Source organism: Numenius arquata, chromosome 12 (assembly GCF_964106895.1).
Source record: "Numenius arquata chromosome 12, bNumArq3.hap1.1, whole genome shotgun sequence".
NCBI lineage: Eukaryota > Metazoa > Chordata > Aves > Charadriiformes > Scolopacidae > Numenius > Numenius arquata.
This window is the reverse complement of record NC_133587.1, coordinates 35,446,786-35,469,936: the sequence shown is the minus strand read 5'-3', so window position 1 is coordinate 35,469,936 and position 23,151 is coordinate 35,446,786. Positions and strand designations below refer to the sequence as shown.

General features: G+C 40.0%; 1 protein-coding gene across 1 annotated transcript in view; it reads right to left on the bottom strand.

The window, feature by feature from the left end:
• Positions 1-945: 945 nt before the first annotated feature.
• Positions 946-23,151, bottom strand: part of PTPRN2 (protein tyrosine phosphatase receptor type N2) — a 654,118-nt gene continuing 631,912 nt past the window's right edge. Inside the window, 2 exon segments of the mRNA XM_074157635.1 lie at positions 946-2,700; positions 8,086-8,159. Of these exon segments, the coding sequence (XP_074013736.1) occupies positions 2,629-2,700; positions 8,086-8,159 (146 nt within the window). The 3' untranslated portion in view covers positions 946-2,628.

Sequence of the window (23,151 nt, the reverse complement as noted above, 5' to 3'; positions counted from 1 at the left end):
ACGGCTGAAATAACAGGATTGTCAATCACATTCAGTGGGAGATACTCTAACCTTCTGAGTAAGACCGCATCTTTCTGTTGTGTAAACTGGTCTACAAGTATGAATAAAACAATACATTCCTGCCCCATTAGCCTTGGGGAAGATTAATGCCCTCTAATCTACGCTAAATAAACTCCAAAGCATGAAGAACAATATTTAAGTCCCACACTCAGCTGCTTGTGAATTAATAGGGATCATCCTGAAATTGCTATTATGAAATGCAAATATTTGCAAAAGAACAATTAAAAAATATTCCTGAAGTGCAAACGAAAGGCTTGTCAGCCATGTTTGTGGTATGCACAGGGACAGTCAGAAGGCGAACGCTAATGAATCCCAGGGCAGAAGTCTGTGCTAAAAACCCATTAGCCCATTGGCAGTAGGCAATGGCACAGCATCTCGCACTGGGAAATAACTCTACCCAATAATCTGAGGGCTTGGCTTAAGATGCCCTAATTTTGATTCTTTGGACAGTTTGTTTGGATATAACTACCTGTATTTTCAGAAAGTTGCAGTACATGGCTCACAGTAAATCTACTTCAAACACTTGCTGATACTGCTCAAACTGATCTCATCTGCCCTGATCTGCAATTTTGTGTTAGCTAAAGTAATAAAAGAATCCTGTTAAACCTAAATTATCAAATGAAAAAGGCAATTTTCTCATTCATACTCCATTAGTTTTTTTAGTTATTGCTAGGAAAGCTCTAAAATGCTTAGGCCATAAAATAAACATGTGGCTTAATGTACAGTATGTGTACTTAAGAGGATGATGGCATCTGCAGTAACTGCTCTGTACTGCTACAGTAATGGAATGCACAAATTAAGCAACAGCACATACCAAGGATAGCATACAAAAGTGTATGGCAAAAAGTAACAAGCCTTCTGCTTTTTTTTTTTTTTTTTTTTTTTAATAACTCTTTAATTGCTAAAAAGAAGAAATCACCAATATCCACACCTACAACACAAAATTGCAACATGGTTGATTTCGGTAGATGCCTGTTACCTCTATGCCAGCAAAACTCTGTGATATTGTTATCTTTAACATTTTACTGATTAGAAGTTTATATAAGCTTCCCCTTCCCAAATTAAATTAAATGATATATTTTCCAGTGCTGAAGTCAAACGATTAGCCTAATATACTTTCAAGCACACAACACTGTTAAGATTTTGGAAAAAAAGCAGCGCACGTTCTTAAATCATGGAGATGTAGGATAACATGAAAAAGCATCCAAGTATTCACTTTTGAAAATGAAATTAAGAGCCTAGATCACTTAGGTGCCTTTGATAATTTTACCCTCAGGCTCTTCATTCAAAGATATCAGAGTACTTTCTATCAATGATTTCAATTCCTTCAGAAGAGTACTACAATTAAACCTGTGAATGCACATAAGCAAGATTGCATAACCAAACCATTTACAGACTTATTTTAGCATTACTTTGCAACAGTAGTCATTAGGATTTTGAGAACACAAGAATCTCTGAAATTCAACCTGTGTGCTTCTTTATCCCTTGGTGGTTAGTTAAATAGGTATCATTCAGAACAAGAAGAGAGCAGAGCCTCTGCAGAAAGGTGTGGCGAACATCTGGATCAGACAAACTCGATGAGAATCATAAAATGCAGATTGGAGATTTCTCCTTCAGCCAGGCTTTTACAGAAATATAGTTTGCTGGCTAAGAAGGATGGCACAGCACAGTTTTACACAGGGAAATGCAAAAATAAGGAGAGTCCCATTTTCTTCCTCAGTAATCCCATAAATCAACAATCTGTTTCCGTAACAGCTCTGGACATTTAGCTGACTGCTGACAGGGCCTTTCCCCATCACCTGAGGTGAGTCTATGCTTTCCTTTTCCATGCTGTCTGTGGTAGGTACATGGTCAGAGTTGTTGTGCTCGTTATTCCCCAGCTTCCCATTAATGTGACCAACTTGTTCTCCCCAGTTGCAACAACTGTGCAGGCCTATTTACTTATAGTTCAGATTTTCTTCCATTCATGGCACAAAGCTGAAAAGTAAACAACAGTTAAGAAAACATTTGCTTGCCAAAGCTCAGCATGAGAAGGTGCAAGCTCTCTTTGGCAGAGCCTGGACCTGTGTTTACTCACACCCTCAGCGCTGTTTCATGCTCCAGCTTGGCATTGTATAGGAACAATCACCATCCTCTTCAGGCCCTCCCTCTCATTCAGCTGTTGAAAAGTTACAAAAATATAACAGAACACTGTTTTCTGAGACTATATTGACTGCACTAATTACCCACAATACTGTATATTTGCTATTAAGAACATGAATGTGTGCTTTCAAAGTGTGACATTCAGGGCTTCGAGGATGTGAAAGGAATTAGATGGATTGTTCTGTCACTTAATCCGAGGCTTCAATGTACTTTTAAAAAATTGTTTAAACCCCCCAAAACCAGAATACACATTTAACTGTTGAACTTTTACCAGCTAAAGGAGTTTTTAAGGACCCTATCACTATGTGGTTACAACAGAAGATACACAGTTAAGGTCAGGTCACGGTTTCCAAGAACATTCACAGGGACTGAGGATGAGGAAAACAAGGGACGGATCCTGCGGGAACCTTCGGGAGACTGAGCAGCTCACTGGGGAAGTGCCTTGAGTATTGCATTCACTTCCTCGGCAACTGCTGTCAAAGCAAACTCAAACTGCTCCTGCGGAGAGAACAAACGCATACTCTGAATAATAAAACAAAACACTTTCCAAAAGCCTGGTGCACTATTCTGCAGCTGAGCATCCTCAAGACATTGTTAAAAATATGAATATGCAGGATGAACTGTACACTGTAACAGAAAAGAACAAAATGTTCTGGGCTTATTGATGCCATATAACATGTTTGACAGCATCTTGAAGCTGGAGTCATTTTAATGGAGAAAAATGTTGGTAGCAGAAACTAAGCTATTGGGACACAATGATGTATTGCAATTGTGTGGTCAGAAGGGTTTGGGAGTTGTTGATCACCAGCCATTTCCTTCTGACACAGAGATGGAAACTTGTTAACATAATTGAGATATGAAATATGTGAGATCATGCAACACAGAGCCTTTGGCTTTTCTCAGGACTGTTTCTTGTTGAAATCAGCTAGAATAAATATATCCTCACCTTATATCTATTATATAAAACAATATCTGCTTTTTGCTTGCCTATTGTTCTTTTTCACCCTCCCTTTTTAGCAGCCTTTCTGCACCCAAAAATTACCTAACAACGTTTAGACCACTTGCATTTAAGAAGTACTTGGCAAGGCTTTTCTCTGCTATTAATTAAACATAAAACCAAAATTACTAACAGGCTTCTGTGCTGGGTTGGCAGAGGTCACAGCCATGAATGGCCATCTCATCTAAGTGCAACCCTAACATGCTCCTGAACTGTCTAGTCCTACAGAAGGACAAAGGAATTTTACTTCCTCAAGGTTAACAGGTGTTACATTTTCTAAGCAAGTAATTTTTCTCAGAAATTTAGGTTACTGAAATATCCAACAGGATGATTTGGTGTTTGCAGCTTTTCAGATGAAAAAAAGAAATGTGAGCAGTTTACTCAGAATGTAGGCAAATCAATGACACCAGACAAGGGCTGTGGAGAAGTTTCTGGATTTTCTAGACATACTCCCATAGTTTAAGCCAGCCAGGATCAAGAGCCATTGAAGACCCAACTTTGAGAATGGAGGTCTGAGGTGCACCCTGCAAAGCATCCTGAGATCACTGCTGGGACACTATCTGTGTCTCCAACTAGGAAATTGGTGGTCTGGTAGGCACCTCCAGCCCCTCAATTTGCCCTGCCAGAGGCTATGTGGGATGGTTGCAGGTATATATGCAGCAGTGGAGGATGGCTGCAGAACACAGTGAGCCCTGGAAGGTGATTACTGGACTAATAGCATTCATTTTCCACAGTATTTCGCTTTACTGCAGAAATCCGCAGGAAGAAGGAAAAAACAAGGTGTGTAACTCATAGTTCAGAAAGGCAGCTGACTTCTGATGCCTGCAGTTCAGTGACAGTCTTCTCTGCCTTGTCTTATGCCACTGCAGAGTCATCTCCCATGTGGAGATGCCTCAGAGAGAAGTAATGATGGGCACAGTTCCTGAACAGAAAAAGTAGAACAAAACTCAGAATAATTTCTCAGAGGCACTGACATTCAAGAATTTTGCTGTCTGCTTGGTGCTGTCAAAATGGTATCCTTGTACATTCGCTGGACTGCAGCCAATAGTTTTTAATCAGACATCAATCCACCCTAAAGAGTAGGACTCATCCTCATTAGGCACAGAAAATGGTGTATATTTCTGCCTATGCCTCCCTGCACTTCCCAAGGTCTTTGCAATTAAAGACTGGAAATGCTGGTAGTCACCCAGGAGCAGCAGTTATATTTTAACTGGAGCACACTGAATGCGTGAGAGGAGCTGGAGGGCAGCGGAGGCAGAGAGGGCATTCATTTGGACACGCTGTGCCAGAACCAAACTGGGTGCCTGTACCGGCTCAAAAAAGCTTCAGGAAATTTGGGCTGATGCAGGAGAAGTGCTTGCCTCCAGGAAAAAGAGCCTTGGCAGGAAGAGCCATCAGCTGCTGGACCCCATCGATGCAGCCTGCAGAGCAGTCTGGGCAGGGTGGGAGACCCTTGCGCTGGGGCTGGAGGAGAGGGGCAAGGTGGGTGCTCCCAGGATGCCAATGCTCAGATGTGAGGGGGACAGCTGGTCCTTGTCACTGCCAGTCCTCAGAGCATGGGGAGGACAACAACAGAAGAGGCTGATCTGAGCACGATGGGGTTGAGACAGCGATGCAGCCAAGTTTCAGAGATGTGCAGATGCCTCTTCTAAGATGTGGGTGTCAGTTCGGAAGAAGGGAAGCTGCCCATGGTAATGAGGCTACCTAATGTGCTCTTCATCTGAGTATTTTGTAGTCAGGAAAAGCTCGTAAGATTGGGGACTACAATAATATTAGTCCCATTGCTGAAAATAACTTATATTACTCTAAAGTTATTCACTGAGCAAATCTGCCCTTTAACTTTGTTGGTCCGAGACATGTTCACCTTATCGTGAAGATCTGTCAGGCTGGAGACCATCTGACCTGCCTTTATCCCTCCTGGAGGGGTACCCCTCACGTGAGCACAGGGCACCACTGCACTGCCTGAGCAAAAGAATCTCTCTTGCCTGAGGACCATGGACTGATCAACATGACCTCCAAAGTTCAGTACGGATTTTGGAGACAGGTTGAGGGGAGACCACCAGCAAACATTAGATGTGACCCTAAATTACTGAGGCAAAACAACCTACAAAGCATAATCTCTACAGCCAGAGCTCAAAACTGACTGTGGAACACTGCATCAAAGAGGAGAGCAGAGCAGGCACACGAGATGTGCGAGGACTTGGTCCTTCTGGGATGGTGCAGCTGAGCTCTTCCCCCTCTTTCCTTCTGCATAATACACACAGGCAAAATGCAGATAGTGCAGCTTCCACTGATGTGTATCACTACCCTCCAAAGAAAAGCCTTTACACACCTCCCGCACCTTTCCATGAGAACAACCACAGTTAAATCAAATTAATGTCAGTAATTTTTGAAGGAGTTCAGTTTGTTGTTTTATACAGATACATTTCATTCACATAAGCTATTTGCATACACAAGATTGACTGGAGACGAACTGAAACATCTAGCTTTGCCTAGAAAACAGAGCTGGACAGGCATTTTGTGGTGCTGGTCCAACTTCAATGCAGAGGTGAATAATATATTTTATAAAAAATAATAAGCCATGTTTCATTAAGTCTACAAATAGAAATTCCCAGGAAAATGGAGTACATGTAGCATATATGACACAATAAAGAACATTAGCTAAATATTACAGATTGTGAGAGGAAAGATATAGAAGGAGAGAGAATAAAAGGAAATATATATTTTTCCCATCATAGAGAATATGCTTCTTCCTTCATTACTGTTTCTTCTCACATGTGCCATATCAATTCTATTTTATGATTCCCCTGAAAAAAAACACCAACAAAACCACAAACCCTCTATTATGCTCCTCAGAAATGCAGAATGTCGTTATGATAATTTCATTATCATTTATTATATATAGTGCTTTTGAATTAAAGATCCCTTCCAGAAGACAAAATGTTGCAAACAAATCTTTCACATGCTTATTGAAAATGTGGAGCGCTGCCTGCTGGAAACACAATAACATTGCTGAAGTAAGTTGGTGTTTATTTTGCCTAGGGATATTCTGTAATTGGCATTTCTAACCTGACTTTTAATCCATTGTTTTAAATTACTCTAGGAGTCTAATATTCCTCATTTGTATTCAGTTGGGAAAGCACAGGGGTTTGTTTAAATCCATCAGAAAAATTCTCTGGGGATTGTGCATTGCTAGCATGTAACCAGATATTTATAATTTGCAAGACATTAGCTTGAATAAGTGATTTGGGTGGTTTTGAGAAAATGACAATGATGGAAGAAGGAGCAAGAGGAGAGATAAGCAATATCTTGAGAAAATTTTTCATCCTGGATGAAAACACAGGATACATTTGTTTTCTGGAGCTCTTCCAGATAAATGTTTGGATGGGAAAAACACGTCTTGAGTGAGATTTTCATGGGACTCGGGTAACTATTTCTGAGCTAAGTACGAGAAGTTGTTCACAAAACCTCATTCTTTGTTTCTGGAGGTATGTTTTTCATTTGTTGAAGGCAAGAAGCTGTAATTTCTCTGCCCTGAGAGGGAAACTGGAATCTGAGCTCTATATTTCTACAGAGCTGCCATATATTTTGCATGCATTTACAGAGTAGTTCAGGACTTGCATCTTCCCTCAGAGGAAATATATGTGACAGTGGATACTGAGTGCTATAATGCATTTTTCTTCCTGTCTGAATAATCAAAGTAGAAGAAAAATTTGTGCAATTTTATGTCTTACTTGCAGATAAAGAATAGTTAGCTTTGACTGGCTCATCTTTATTTTTCATGCACTTACTTAATTGGTAAATAATAATTAATGTCCCCTCAACTGTTCTCCAGTATCCCCTCTCCTAGTATTAGTGGGAAGATAAATGATTAGGAAGAGATTCAAGAGAAGTTATGAACCAATGATTCATTCCTGCAAAACACATTTATTTCACCTCTGTCCCTCAGCAATTTCAACTCTCTAAACACTGCAGACTTTCCTATCAGTTCCAGCCAGGCCAAGAGAGAGTGCTTTCACGTTGCTCTTGTTACTCAATTCGGAGCTGTAACTCTCACTCGATATTTTACAATGTCATATACAGATCTATTTGGTCTCCATGCCATGAAGTAGTTTCTTTATTGTCATATTTGCAGCTCTTAACTTGCAGCAAATACCCCAAAATATCATTCCATATATCACTGAAATGGTTAATAATAAAAAGTTTCATTTCTTATTTAAGGCACTACAGTGACACCATCAGCTATCTTTAAAAGTTTTACATTGTGGAAAAATGTCAAAACTATTACAACTGACAGGAATTATAGAGTAATACCTCACCAAAGGGTACAAATATAGTCACCATGCTACATCCATAAAGGACATGGTTTTAGGCACGATGCAAGCTCTTCTGTTCGAAGATACTAAAAATGACTTGATTTCCTACAAAACTATATTACTTTTAATTCAAAAACTTTTTTTTTCTAAAGAAAAAGTCAAATGCAGCAGTTACATTCACTTTAATGAGTTGAAGCTTTAAAAAAAATTACATGCACAGTTAAGCACAGATACTCTAAGAAAATAATCCATATTTCAGGATGAAAGCAAAAACATTCTTTCAAATGCACATTTTCTTTAGTAGGCTATAGATTGTTGTCTTGACTGCCCTTCATATATGGTAATCAAGATAGATGCTGGAGACATTACAAGAAAGAGCAGTAAACACCAAAGACAGTAGCCTAGATAAATTTTCAGCATAAATAAACCTCAGTTGGTAGGGAGCCAAACAGAGTAATCAGCAAGCGACCTGCGTTAAATTAGGTCATACCCTCTCTCTTCTGTCATGAAAACAACTACTGTGAAAGACCTTTAATGTATTTAAAATCCCGGTGGATTTATTGACAGTACCTTTGTCTGGACCATGCCTGGTCTCTGGTCCCTCAAGTGCTCCAGGGTAGCAGCAATATCAATCTCTTTAGCACCTGCAACAAACCACAAATTGGGCTGAGTTCAGAGCACAAGATAATCCATGCTGCATCTGTCAATCTCTTGCTATCGGGTTCCCTTTGGGCTAACAGTCCAATTGAAAATTATTACATCCATCTCTCAGCAGACTTGGCAGGCAGCTGCAATTTTTGTGTTCATATAGAAAAATAAGAGGTTGGGGCAGTTTTTATTAACATTAATTCAAGAAAAGCCAGAGAAAAACAAATTCTTAAAAATGCCTCTACACCTACAGCAGAATATATTTCACAAAACCTAAGGGTCTGTTGTGGCAATGCCATCCAGTGCCCCTTTGTCACTTCTAAGAATATGCACTGAATTAAGGGCCCGAACCACATAAAGATTTATGCTGTTAAAACAAGATTCAGGTGAACTTTTGTCACCTGCAGCTGAGATCTAGAAAGCCTGTCTGTGGCTTCTAGCTCAGGACCTGCCAGACCATCTCGCTGTGTGACCAGCTGCTTCAGCCAGCAAATCTACGGCATTTTCTGAAGGTTACACTTGGGGTATCTGGACACCGTGGCTGTGCAGCGATCAGCAGCACCAGGATGCAGAAAACAGGCACTGCCGTGGGGACTGGCTCCCTTCCTCAGTGTAAATGGAGGTCTTTTCTTTTCAAACATCACCTATGGAGAGCAAAGAAAGCCCTTGTGCCTCTTGCCATGTAATAACCCAGAGCCTGGAGAATCAAAGGGGACAAGGAGATGTGGATTTCCTCCTGTTTCCTCAAGTTTAACATGTTTCAATACTACCCTTCTCATTTTCCATAAGTGCCTACCCAGACACATGTTTTTTGAGGGGACTGAGAGAAAACCAGGATTTTGGTCCTTCCGGTGTGAACTCCAGGTAGAAGCCTGGCTGGAAATCCTTTGAGCTGAGAAGTTCAGCTACAGAACTTGGCTCTCTTGCATCCGTCCCCTTCTGCATCTTGCAGGAACATCACACAATGCCAAAACATCAGGCAGATGGGCAGAGGGTCACCCTAGCCCAAGTGTAACTGCCTCATCCCCGCTTCCCTATCCTCTACTGCTCCAGATGTTCATACATTCTTCTAGGGCAGATATGGGTCTGTAGCCTCTGAAGATCAGGAATTTGGTGACCTCAGGTCTCTCTTCTTTTGCACATACACTTTCATCATTATATCAAGGACAAGGATCAGACACCTTCTGAAATCTGCTCCATTTTGAAGGATATTCAATGGTGTGCTCTGAAGAGAACTGTGGCCCTTTGATGTGCACTTTGACAACTGTTTCCTGTTGCCTGGCCCTAGGAATCTCCTGGCCCAGGCTGGGCCAATTTGGGACTTCCTTCTGGAGGCATTTAAATCTCCCCACCTGTTCACAGGGGTCTTGGTGCCTAACTTGGGAGTCATGCACCTAAAATGTTGCTGCTGCAATAGCTCACTTGTACACATCTAGAACATACATTTGTTTAGTTCCCAGGACTGGATTTGCAGGATGGGGCCAATGCTTACCACTATTTCTACAACTCTTGCAATTTAAGCGCTTAAGTCTAACTGTAATTAGGGTCACATCAATGTAAACATTATGTACCTCCTCATTTACCTAACTCAACTTTATAACTCAATACCATCTTTTCAAAAATTCAGAAAAGCAACTAAAAGTAAATGTTTTAATCTGTTTTCCTTTGATAGAAGACATGAGAAGATTTTTAAAAAAATCATCAGGTCCAGAAGAATAATTGATTTGCATTATGTTCTTCATATTGATGAAAATATGTTCTTCAGCTGTATCAGAAATAGAATGGATTAATTCAGTAAATGTAACAGTGACAACTCAGAAAAAGTATCTGGCAGATTTCTTTTGCTAATTACCACAGGTTGGGGCACTGTCTGGTTTTTGCTTTTTTTTCTCTCCACGTGTTGTACAGGAATTTACAGGGATGGAAAAAATAGAAAGTTTTATTTTAAAATAAAAAGCCCCAAACCTCCGTACAATGGAGCAGAGTGATACATACTCACATACGCTGTAAAGTCTGATAACAGTGACAGTAATTATACCTTAAGTCTGTTGCAGGTTTTGCAGTGGCAATTCATCTGGAAAGCATCAGTAAAGGTACACTCTTTGGAGACCTTACTACTCGTGCAAGATGGTAGCTCATTTCAGTGTTTAGTCTTGTGCATTAGTGCAATTAGGTGGGATTTTCGTGTTCCACCACAGATGTCCATGGGAGCAGAGTTGTGTGAGTACTGCAGACGCTGTACAGCCTTACTTGTGGTCTCATTAGATTGCCAGGAATTAAAATGTCCCAATAGCATCTTGGCTCAACATAAGAGGAATTCTCTCTTTGAGAAATTAACATAGGAGGAAATTTGAAGACACTGACATTCATTCACGAGGTTAACCACAGTCCTGAGCTGGCTTCCGAGGTGTGCTCCAAGGATCAACCCAGAGATCCTCCCAGTGGAGCGGGCAGGCTCGAGTGTCAGGTGGGCTTCCCCACGGTTGCAAACGTGCACGTCTCCCCTCCAGTAAGGGATGGTCTTTATTTGAAAATACTCTAGCCTCAGGACAAAAAGGGAAAAGGTTCATGACGACCTAATAACACTCTTTAATGGCCAGACAGGCTTCTGAGCTTACCTTTGAAAGAGTTAATTCCTCCATTCCTGTGACGCAGATTGAAGGCATTTACTAGCGAAGTGATGCTTGCTTTTTTATCATCATTAACAGAATGACATGCCTAATAGTATGAACAACTCCTGATTATAAAATCCTGATTTAGCAAAACACCAAAGCATATGCTTGCACTGGAACATAAGAATAGTCCTAGTGGGCCAGTGTGCTTGATGGGAAGCTTATTTTGAAGTGTTTTGTCAGTAGAAGTCCCTGAAAAGTATTTTTTTACTGATTAGCGTCCCTCAGCCTGTGGGTTGTGATCAGCACGTCACCCACAAGCACTTCTGATGTCCTCAGACATAGGTAATTAAAAGGAAAAGGAGAGCAAAGTATGATTTTGCCCAAAGCACATGTCTTGTTGAGAGGTTAGGCAGTGAGAGGAAAGGCAAAGCAGAAACAGAGATCAGTTTGCTACCCCATTTTTTCCATTACTGAATGCCTCTGGTGCTGTGGTGATGGCAACTAAGTGCCTAGAGGGGCTGTTCAACAAAACTTAGTGTTGCAGAGACGGGAAGCTGTTTCGGAAGAAAAATACCTTGGAATAGGAAAATTCACAGGAAAAGGGATGAAATCAATGGCATAGGATAAAGCCAGTATGACTTGTTTTCTTTCTACTTGAGTAAACCTCTCTTCCTCCCCCACATCCACTGCTACATGTTCTGCCTCTATTCCCTTACTGTGCCTAAACCAAATGCCTTTAAATATATATTTCTAGCCCACTATTACATCTCATTTTGTGATGAGGGCTTTTTTTTTCTATTCAAACTTACGCTGGATTGCTGTTATATTATGTATATTCAGCTCACTTCCACGGATGTGTGCAATGATAGTCTGGAGAAAGGTGACAGAAATGGACAAAGGAAGGGATTTTTCAAGGCACAAAGGGTGGTCTGAACCCAACCTGCCTTCACAGGTGAGAGGAGCTCAGTGCTTAACTGAAGTGTGAGCTTTCAACTCCCTTTGGAAGCATTTTGTTGAAATATGACACAAATTCAACATCTTCTTCGCCACACTGAGGCTTTCTCTTTAATCTGAAAGTACAACAGTATGGCATAACGCTCTTTAGTACTCTTTAGTACTCTTTAGTCATATGTTACATGACATTGGGAGAGAGGGTTATTGCATCTAAGGACATCAGGGTCAAATCACGCTCTTACTGAGATGGCTGCAAAATATGCACACACTGCTAAGGTATTTTAAACTTTGCTTATCTGGAAAGCCCACACACAATCTAAATTTGATGCAGTGGTCTAGAGTAAAAGCTGGAAGTACTTGATCCACTGATTCCAAGGATATCCCATTATTGGAATTGTTTTGCTCCAGCTACTAAACTATGAAGCCCAGTAATAGATGGAGATGTCAATTTGTTGTCATACAACAAATAATCTAGAGGAAGGGTTAAAAATACTAGGCTGGAAAGCACTGAGAATTGGAAAAGAGAACACAAAATATGTCAAAAAGGCAATATTTTCTATCTTTTCTCCCCACCAATACGTGTCTATCTACTTAACAGTGCTACTGGCTTCAGAAAATAAATAGGGGGATAAAAGAGGAAGCATTTAAAGAATAAAGAACTGCCTTTTCACCTTTTGACTGTATTTTGCTCTGCAGGGAATAAATTTGGTTTCTGTTTGTGACAGGTTCCGTTTCACAATGGATTTCATTGCTTGTTTTAAATGAACGTAAGAATCTAGCTTAGTGTGAGACCGAGCTAACGTTGTACCAGTTAGCAGTACAATACTGTACCAGCAGTATTGTGAAAAATGACTGTGCAATGTGCAATGTGATTTTTTTTTGTACAGAACATGTATTTGCAGTAATCACTGTGAGCTGGCTACTACTAGCCTTCCCCCTGCCCTTATCAGCTCACTGAGCTAGCTGAGTAAACACCTCCGAAAGCACTTCCACACCAGTGCAAGGCAGATTTTAACTTCAGTAATTAACTATCATCTTCCTAAAGGCTTGAAGCATTCACAGTGAGCACACAACAACCCACATCAGGAACGTTAACTGTATAAACTAAAAGAAAACAAGGAGAAGATGCAAGCTGAATTATATTTTGTCCCCAAGGGGAGAACCGGTTTCTGAAGTTTAGGGTCACATCCTTTGCAACCTTTTCTCTCCCCGTAGGCACCAGCGCAGGATGCACGCTGGCACTTAACAGCTGGTGCTCCTGATTAGCAGATCTCAAGGGGTTAAAGAGTTTGCCCTTAGATAGTTGCATAAGTGGAGTATCCAGCATGTCATAAAAACATGAGTAAAAGTTGAATTCCCTTTTCCTCCTGCAATAAATAACAAGCGAGCCAAATTCTGCTGCAATAGGCTCCGTGAGGTGACCAGCAGCAGCTCGCAATATTTAAAATCATCATGAATTAGCTAATGTTAGTTTTATGACTATAATAATGAAATCTTCCCTTTCTTCTTCTCCCGCTAAGCATGGCAGGGGACCCATTTTGATAAGCACAAAACACATGAGAAACACTCTGTGGAGGATAATCCCCTCCACATTGTAGCAGCATTGCTGTCGCTGTGATGGTACAGGAGTAAGACACACAAAGTTTGTCGAGAGGGGTAACATCTTTTAAAATATCAGCTGGGAAGAAAAAATTAAGGTATACCATTAAAAAGGGGGTTTCAGGTTTAGCACACTACAAAGCTTGTGCAACTGAAAATGTGCTGGGGTTTTTTTTTTTTCCAATTATAAGAACAATCAGCATTTGTTACATAAATGTATGGAAATTATGGCTTAATTAAGGCAAGCTTTGAGATTTTATTTTTATGTAATAGGCTTGAACATACTCACACTGAAAGCAAAGTCAAAAGTTCTATTTTATTCATTACTAACGAAAAGTGCAGCGTAGATTCTGTGAGACTGATAGAATTTTATATTAAAGGACTGTATTAAAAGGAATATTTTAGATTCTCGATGCTCTGAATTTTCTGTGTATTTATAAAAATAAAATGATCCTTAAATACTTCATCAAAGCAGTTATTTGTGGGGGGCTTCTTTTTAAATAACCCAAACTCAAGAGTTTTCTTTGTGAAGTTTCACAAATACATATCACTCATAAATATTAAATTAAAAAGGATTTTTCTAGCTGGGAACAACTTTCAGATCTACTGGCATATATTCTCAAAAAGATACGATTATAACTCTGCAGAATGGCTATAAATTTGTTACTGTGAGTCCTAAAGGGTGGCTTGGTCATTAGGTTGCTGTGTTTAGATACATTTGAATTCTCTTCCAGACCCAGACTGACTTCCTGCACCAGTTTGGTTAAATCATTAAATTCACCCTGTGTTTCACACCATAAAATGAACCATTTTTTTCCTACCTAATAAGTTGTTATGAAGACAAATCCATTAATGATTACAAGGTACTTGGACACTAGAGAGGTGAGGACCTAGATAGATACTCTATTCTTTTTTCCAATACCCTTTGCACCTTTCTCAGCCCTCTTTCTGTTCCCTTTGATCATAAAGTGATCACAAAGTTGAATATATGATGTAGGAGTCATGCTGAGCAGTTGTAAATGCGGGACTATTAGCACTGTTACTATTTCTCCTTAAGGAGATGATGATGATCTGTGTGGGAATAAAAAACGGAATACTAGGGGGAATACAGAAATGACCTGTCAAGTGCCTTTCTTTTTGCAGCAGTAAGTATTCCGTTTCATTCTAGTCAGATATTACCTGCTTAATGCATCTTTTTATATTTATTATATTGTATAGATTTTTGAATTAGGCCTCGAAGGGCAAAGGGACTTGTTAGGTCAGATTAAAAACTGGCTTGTTAAAATCTTGAAGGAAGAGTCCCTAATACAGTTCTTTCCGCCGCTGTTGCTAGAAGCTGAAAAAGATCCAATTAATATTTCCAAGATGCTGCTGATCGGCAGCCTTTTAGCCTCAGTCATGCGCGGTGCAGTATTTGCAGGCACTTGGGAGTGCCGTGGAAGAATCACTTGTAATATTACGAAATAGCAAAAATACACATGAGAAAGAAAATAAGGGCAAAAAATCCAGTGTCAGCAAGGACAATCAGCTGTGTCATCACAGCGTGTCTGCGTTTAGGAAGAATATAAGTGTTTTGCATGTTTGGGTGATGACTGGATGACTCATGCCTAAGCGTGATGCTTCATGGTCAAAGGAAACTTGTGTACGGTGGCTTTATGCTGCCTTTCTTCCCTCCCCATGCGAGGGCTCTGACAAACAGGCTTTCTTGGGTTTAGTACGTTTTCTGACCCTTTTCTGTGCTCAGCTTTGCCTCAGGAAGGAGGGAGATGATGAAATGCGGACACCCAAGGACAGAAACCTCCTAAAGAAGGAAAGACAGTAATAGAGCCAGGTCTGCCAGGAGCCTAAACACACAGGAGCCTAAATACTGCTGGCTGTGACAGCATATAGAAACAGAAGCAGGCTCTCTGGGGAGTTAGGAGGGTATATCAGTACCCATGGACTATTGCACTGTCACAGCTAGGCTGTTCCCAATGCCCAAGCTAGCTGGACATAGCACAGATACGCTACAGATTTGCAGTGCCCCCAAAGCTCTAGATGCCTCCAGCTTCCCACTGACAACTTCTAAAGGACAGCTTGCGTAGCTGCTCCAGCAAGTGTTTGCCCCATTGAGTACTTAATGTTGCAGTGAAACATTTAATCACACCATATGAGGGGCAAACTCAATCTGATTAAAGAAGAAAGGGTCATAACTAGGGGGAGTGTAACACCACTTCTTCACTGACCATTAGTTTTAATGGCATACCGGTAATATTTACTAACTAGCTCGGTCTCAAAGGCCCAGCCTCATCTCATCTACTCCAGCCATCCTTGAAGTTCGAATCGGAGTTAGTCATCTCCTCTCCCAACAGCTAAGAGAGAGAAGGGGAGCTCTGATGGGCAATTCATTTGCCTGAGAATTATCCTCCAGAGGTGCGTATCGTTCTCCACTGACGACTGAGTAGACCTAGACAACTAGGTTAGGTGAGATGCTTAATGCTAGATGCTTTATAAGGCTAAAGTTAGCTGGAATGAACCTGGGCTGAGAAGAGTTGAGTTTCTGCTCTGCAGAAACTCAGGCTCAGAAATGCCAGAATCTGCCAAATCTAACAGTATTTGAGATCTGTGCTTTTGTCTGCTGCCCTCCCCTCTTCCCTCCCCCAACAGTGTAGCAATTTTGATGGAAATGACAAAAGAAAAAGCAACATGGAACCACAATGAAAAGATAAACCACTTGCAGTATAATGTAGGGAAGGCCATGAAAAACATGTTCTAAGAGTAACTGCTGTTTGTGTAGTGCTCTGTTGCAAAAGAACAAGAGTATTTTCTTCCTTCAACTTTCATTGTCTGAGTGCCCATTAAATAAAAACACTTGTAAATATTAAAGTTAAAAAAAGGAGCTGAACAACAGCTAGAAACTACAAAAATAAAAGCAATTTTCATTTGTAGTTATCCAGATGTCTGCTGCTGTAGCTGCTGGAGTTCTGCTATTGGCCAGGAGGATCATTTGATGCTTTTCATGGAAAGAGAAAAGCGTCAGCAAAAACCTAGCGAGGGACACAGTTTTAAAGATAACAAAAAAGATAAATGTATTCAGGCTGGCATTTTCATTAAAAGCTTATTCTCCCTCTGAGATGAACAAAATCTGTGTGCATGTGTGTATGTAGTTAGGGATGGACTCAACATATACCCGAGTCTGTGAACTGTCTGTAATTTAACACAAAATACCTAAGTGCTTCTATACACCTAAAAATGATCCAAATAAAAATTTCACTACATTTATTAAAAAAAAACAAAACAAACCAAAAAAGCACAACAATGACAAAAAACCCAATGGGAAAAACAAGCATACAAATGCAGAGGAGAGTACTTCAAGTAATAAAAGCAAAGTAATGAAAATTATTGTGACAGTCATATACACACACAGTATACATTACATAATGTGTTATTGTTTACACATTTTATATTAATTCTTGAAAACTGCATGTTATAAATGTATAAATGTAGGTGATATGGCTTTGTCAGTACGCAATCCAAAGGAAACCGATACTGAAGATGGAATGCCTAGGAACAGCATAACATTTTAAAAACTGCTACAGGAACATAATGCTTCTAAGCTTACACTGATTTTAACAGTCTTGCAGAGATAGAAATTCACTACTGATATCTCAGTTTTTAAGCTAATATCCTTTGTCAATGCAGAAAAAAACATGCAGGAACCACTCACTGTAACTGAATGCAAATGGATGCTAATTTGAGGCCCAGTCCTTCCTCCTTTCCACTGTGCATGGGAATATATCACATCGCACTCTATTTCATATAGGAATTGTTTCTCTTTTACATCTAGATTTCCCCCAACCTCCTCAGAAGATAAAAGTAAAAGGAATATGCCTAAATTACTACATGCAAGAAATGGAAGTTAATAAATTATATTTTATATGGGGTAAGATATCCCATAATCACCTCTGGTCACTCTAGAAAATACCAGTGCACAAACCTAAATTCAACTTACACATGCATGCACATAGGCGTGCACACACATATACAAAGTGTAAACATGGCAAGAATTGTGGATGTGCTGCTTCTGCCTACTCATAGGTGTTCCGCAGTATCAGCTCCCATAGACTTCTGCACAGTTTGCTTCTTTTAGTATTTCTCCCAGAAACTACTGGCGAATTACCTGAAAGGCAGTTCATCTCCATGTGCTGAATGAAACATGAACAAAGTTCAGATGCTGATTGCAAAAATGACTTTTCTAAAAACGTGTCTTGGCCCTAAAAAGTCTTGGAGTCCCCTCTGGAAAATGTGAATTTTCATTACAGGGGACACAGAAGTAGCTCGCCCACATGAATCTATTAAATTGTAAGAACTACATTTTACATTACTTTCATTTTACATTGCACGTAGGTGGCAGTGCTTTCACAAGACAGTACATGGAGTGACCTGAATAAAAGATGCAACTATTATGGATTCATTCTTTAATGAAGTTTATCCTTTAAAGTGGCTAAAGTGGTCCAGCTGTAGAAGTTGTGGAATAATTACACTTTAGTTAGGTAATATACATTGTACCCTTTACAGCCAGAAGACTACCATCTGGTCAATTAAACACTTCTCTTCAAATCCTTCTATGGACTGCTGCATGAGATTAGCTACAAAAAAAGTAGTTCTTCACTCTGTATATAAACCTCCTTTTCCAAACATTTGCCCAGCTGCTTCTCAAACTGATAGCACAGTACTTCTATGACCAGCTTTTTCACTTTTCCATATTCTAACCTACCCATTGTGTGAAAAATGCCGCCCAAATTCCTTATCTGCTTGTCTCCTCCTTAGTTTCAGTCAATGACCTCTTGTTTTCAAATTAGTCACTATCTCAAGCTGCTTACTGACATCAATACATTCCTTTCAGGGTCTTCTAATGCTCTATGGGGACCCCCCTTCGCGCTCCCTTTCCCAAGGAATAGCCCATGTCTGATCAGTCTTTCTTCACAATTCATTTGCCCCAAACCCTGAATAATTAGGATTGCTTTCTACCACACTGTCATAGTCCCAATCCTTTTCCAATAAAATCTCCAGAACAGCAAATAACTCAAGAAATATGGCTCTTTTAGAGTAATCCCTGACCACTAAACTATATAAAAAGACAAAAAAAGCCAAAGAAATTACATCAATAACTTGTTCACTTTTTGTTTGAAATCTCTATATGCCATAAAGGAAACCATCTAAAAATGCAGCCCATACAACATACACTGGAAAACATCAACCAGCAACACCCTTCCCATGGTCACTAATTCATTTCACAACAGAAGCTTGTAGAACATGCTACTTTTTAATCTTCATTTTATGAACTATTAATTGATGACTCTATAGCGTCAATAACATGTCAAAAGCTTTAAAGCTTTATACCTCAATAATGCGTTTTGCAAAGAAAATAAACACTGTTTTAAACAGCTTGCTCTAAATAGCCAGAGTTCCCTGAGCATCACAGGCTGGACCGTAAAAAACTGTCCTATACGTTCCCCACACACTTTTGCATGTAGCTGGGGGCCCAGCTTTCATTGTGATTAATTATCTGCTGGGAAAGGCTGCAAGAATGAGCACTATTTGCCTAATTGTGTTTCCAGGGTAACTCATTACATAAAAGTTACAATACATAAATGCAGCTCATTTGAAAAAACGGCCTTATAACATATGATATGCTTACATGGACACTAAGAACTTCTTTCAGAAATTGAAACAGCAACATTTCAGATTTACATGGTTAGCATTATTGCCGCTGAGAACTGAGGCAGTCTTGTGGACAGGACAATAGCGCACAAAGCAAAATCTAATTTTTTGGCTTTACTCGCCTCCATTTTTCCCCTTTTTCCTAGAGACAATAATCTACCCCACCTAAATCTCAAAGACCAGCAATGTGATCGACTCAAACTTGGAACGTGAAAATAATTACATCTTGAAGTCCTGATTTTTTCTGCCGTAAATTTTTCTCCAGATAAATTTATTTATTTATATTCTGGAGAAAATCCCACCTATTTCTAATCCCACTTCTTGCCCTCTTTCCATTAAACACTACTTTAAAAAAAGGTAATCTCTTTTACACTACATATTCTCTCAAACCATTGTATGACACATAGTATGTTAAGTTTTATTTTCATGGGAAAAGCTGGATCCTGGGCTGAAGAAATATTCCCTTGTTCACCAAGAGCATGTCAGAAATAGTCTCCCTGAGACTTGTATCAGCAGAACCAAACAACAGAATTTTCTCAGACTTTGCATAAGGACTCAAAAATAAGCAGATTGAATCCATTTTAACACGAATATGGGCATTTTCTTTCATAAAATCCTTTCAGAGAAAGGCTAACCCCACAACTTCATTATGATTGTTAAATCCACACAGCAGATAAGCAAAACCTCAGTAAGGGTTCAGATTAGCCAAAATCATTTGATCACGATGAGTCAGAAGGCGAATTAAGGAATCTTTTGTTTTGCCTTAAAATGTCACGGTATAAACTGCATCTGCTCAAGAGCTGACTCACAAGACCCTCAGACAATAGGGTAGTGGGGGCAAGGAAAGGACTTGGGGAGATAACCTCCGCAGCCAGCCCAGGCCGGAGTGTGTGTGCTCATCAATTATAATCCAAGCTTTTGAATGCGAGAGAATAAACTGTTGGTTCGGCTTTGCTAAATCGAATCTTTTTGCTGGGTTTTAGAATTCAGAAATCAATATTTTAAAAAGATTTTAAAATTCATATTTGCCTTCCCTTTGACTCATCTCATTCCAGTTATTTCAAACACAAGAACATGGATGGTCAGCAAACCCTAAGCAGCTGCTGGCTGGATTAATATCTAAAAATCAAACTATTATCTACACTATCCAAGCCTCTTGGTTCAGAAAAATGAAAGCGGGAAGACTCATAATCTCATTTTATTTTCTTTTTTGTGCCAGAAACGCTCAATAAAAATGTCTTGCAATATATCAAACTTTTAGTCACTACAATAAGCCTGCAGGAAAGACAAGAAATGAGAAAATTTTCAACTTGTCTCTAGATCACACAAAAAGAAAAAAACCTGATCAGCTCAGAGTTACTGTGAGTTTGGGGCAAGGAAGGAATGTCAAGTAGACTAAATCTAAATCAGTTTATCTTCCCTAGTAACAAAGGATAAAACTTGTAAATACATCAAGAACGTTGAAATTCTCAGTGGAAATCGACCTCAGAAAAACAGTCTCTGTCAAAAATACAGCAAGTATTGTTATCTACAAAAACAATCCATTATCATTTTCTGTATTTATTTAAATCATGGAAGTGCATGTGGAGTTGAAATAAGTCACTTCTCAACTTCTCACTCAAAACTAAAGCTTGTCCTAACCTGCCTGTCAGGGAAATGAGAGGTGACTTGGTAACCGTCTTAAAATTGTAACACTCATGTAAAAATAGTATCATTGTTAAATAGTTATCACAGTTAAAACACATTAAATAGTATTTAAATGTGTTACTGTAAGGCCAGACTCAACACCGATTGGTTTTATGTTATTACTTTGATGGGTATAGGATCAGGGTCTTGTAACTGCTCTGCATATCAATCTAGCAAGAAAAATAATTATAGTAATAAACTACATGATAAATAGCAGCTCTAAGTTAGTGGAACCACTGAACAAAGGATACACTTGCATTTAAAACTTTCCGCTGACATGACACAGGAATGATAGAACTGAATAGACACTGTTGTTCTCTGACTGTTCCAGTATCTAATCAGATTATTTAATATGGCTGTTTGGAGTGAACACACAGATGCAGTCATTACATTTACTGCACAGAGGACAGTGAAATTCATTAAAAACCCAACCCAGGAGGAGATCCTGCCTGGCTCTCAAGGCAGCTGGGGGCCAGGACGGCGTTTGCTGGGCAAGGGCTCCTGCAAGCCCCCTGCAAGCTCTGACCTGCCCTCCTGCCCACTCGAGCCCCCAGGTACCCCATGGGGACTATTTCTACCCTCGGTAGTAGCTTCTACCCTCATGCAACTGCACTAACACAGGGCGCTTTGGCTTTTTTTGAATTTCATTCCTGCTCTCTGGAAGGGGCCAGGGCCATCAGACCAACGTGGTGGGGGTCAAGTACAAAATCCTCCCCAGCTTGGTTTCTCTACCCTGGCTTTAGGTTTTAGGAGTAGGTCCCTTGCTGGTGGTTTTCAGCATCTAAAATAATGAGGGATGGCAACAGGCGAGATAGTTGAAGATATGAATTTATAACGCGTTTAATAGACTAAGTATTAGCACTAATTCAATGAGCAGTAGGAGAAGAAATTGTAAATGACAGAGGCATTTACAGTTAACTGTCTAAGAGAATGCAGGGAAGTAAATCATTACATGAAAAAGGAGCTCCTTTTCTCAACCTACCCTATTAAAAACCCCACTAAAGAGCCAAGGCATTTATTGATTGCTTTCTACTTTCCCACTGCCGAAACTAAGTACTCCTCTATTTACTTTGATTTAAAAATGCATTATTGTCTACTTTCTAATAAACCAGACAGTGGAACAAGAAACTCAAATTATTCTAAGTTTATTCTTAAAAGTCCGTTGTGGTTTTTTTTTTTTTTTGAAAGACTGAAGGCCTTAATCCTTAAAAGCCTTTTTGAAAGAAATGTTACTAGATGCTGGCCTTGCAGCTGGGCCCAGATTGAAAGTGCACTTACATTTTTATGTTTAGTGCTGAAGGACTCTGAAGTTAGCCCTCGCACTCCACATAAAAGCTTTGGAAAGGGCATTCTTTGCCACTCGTGCAATTCATTCTCTAAGAAAAGGAAATGGAAAGAAAGATTTCATGTCCAGGGCCTTCAGGCCTTTGATCATTTGATGAACATTGGATCCTCAACCTGGGCCTCCAGCTTCTCAGGCCAGACAAAGAGGGCCCCGGCCGCACAGGCTGGGCCTCGGCTCCCGCCCGAACAAAACCTTTGGCGGCCGCACAGTGTGACAGCCTGGGAAAGGCCCACCTCAGCAGGGCTGAGATGCCCGCTCTGCCCTTTGATCTTTCATTTTAAACCCCAGCCAAAGCACCAGGTCAGGGGATTTCGCGTCGCACACCCCCACGGGCAGAGGGGAGCAGGTCAAGAACAAAATGGGGGTGACCGATCTCCAAAAAGCCCTGTGACGCCTTTCTCTGGCCAGTTTCACATGACTTGTCTGGCATTGTGAAGTGCTAAGCCCACACTTAAAATGGAATTTGACATTACATGCTACAATGGAGTCAATAAATGGCATTCTTCAGTGCTTTTACAACAAAGTCAACCCTCCCTTAAGTGGCTGAAAGCCCCAAGCTAGAAAATACTTCTCATTTACTTCTTTAGGCGAGTAAATTGCATATACTTTAAATCTAGTTTTCCTTACAGCTTCTCATTGCCAATGACTGAAATGAGCCGACCAAATACCTAACAAAGGTCTATATTAATTTTACGATGTACCATTGCTTCTATTTTTAAAGACTAGGTTGTCACGTGGCATGTAACAAGCATTGGAAATATCTCCAAATTCCTGCACAGACTAAAAACGTACTTTCGAATGAGCCTGAAAAACTCATCTCATCCCACTGAAAAATTTATTTTCAGTACAACTGCTAAGGAGGAGAACGCAAACACACAACTGCTTTTAACATCAGCAGCAAGTTCCACATGATGCTTGAGGGCAGAAAATTAAGTCCATGTTTGATGAGACATGTTAGCAGAATATGGAGAGAAAAAATGCTAAACTCTTCTATCGGAAGGAACAGGACACCACTATGTCCCACAGCACTGGTATATGCATGATGCAATAGATGACTACAAGGTTTGAAGTATATTTTTAAAATAC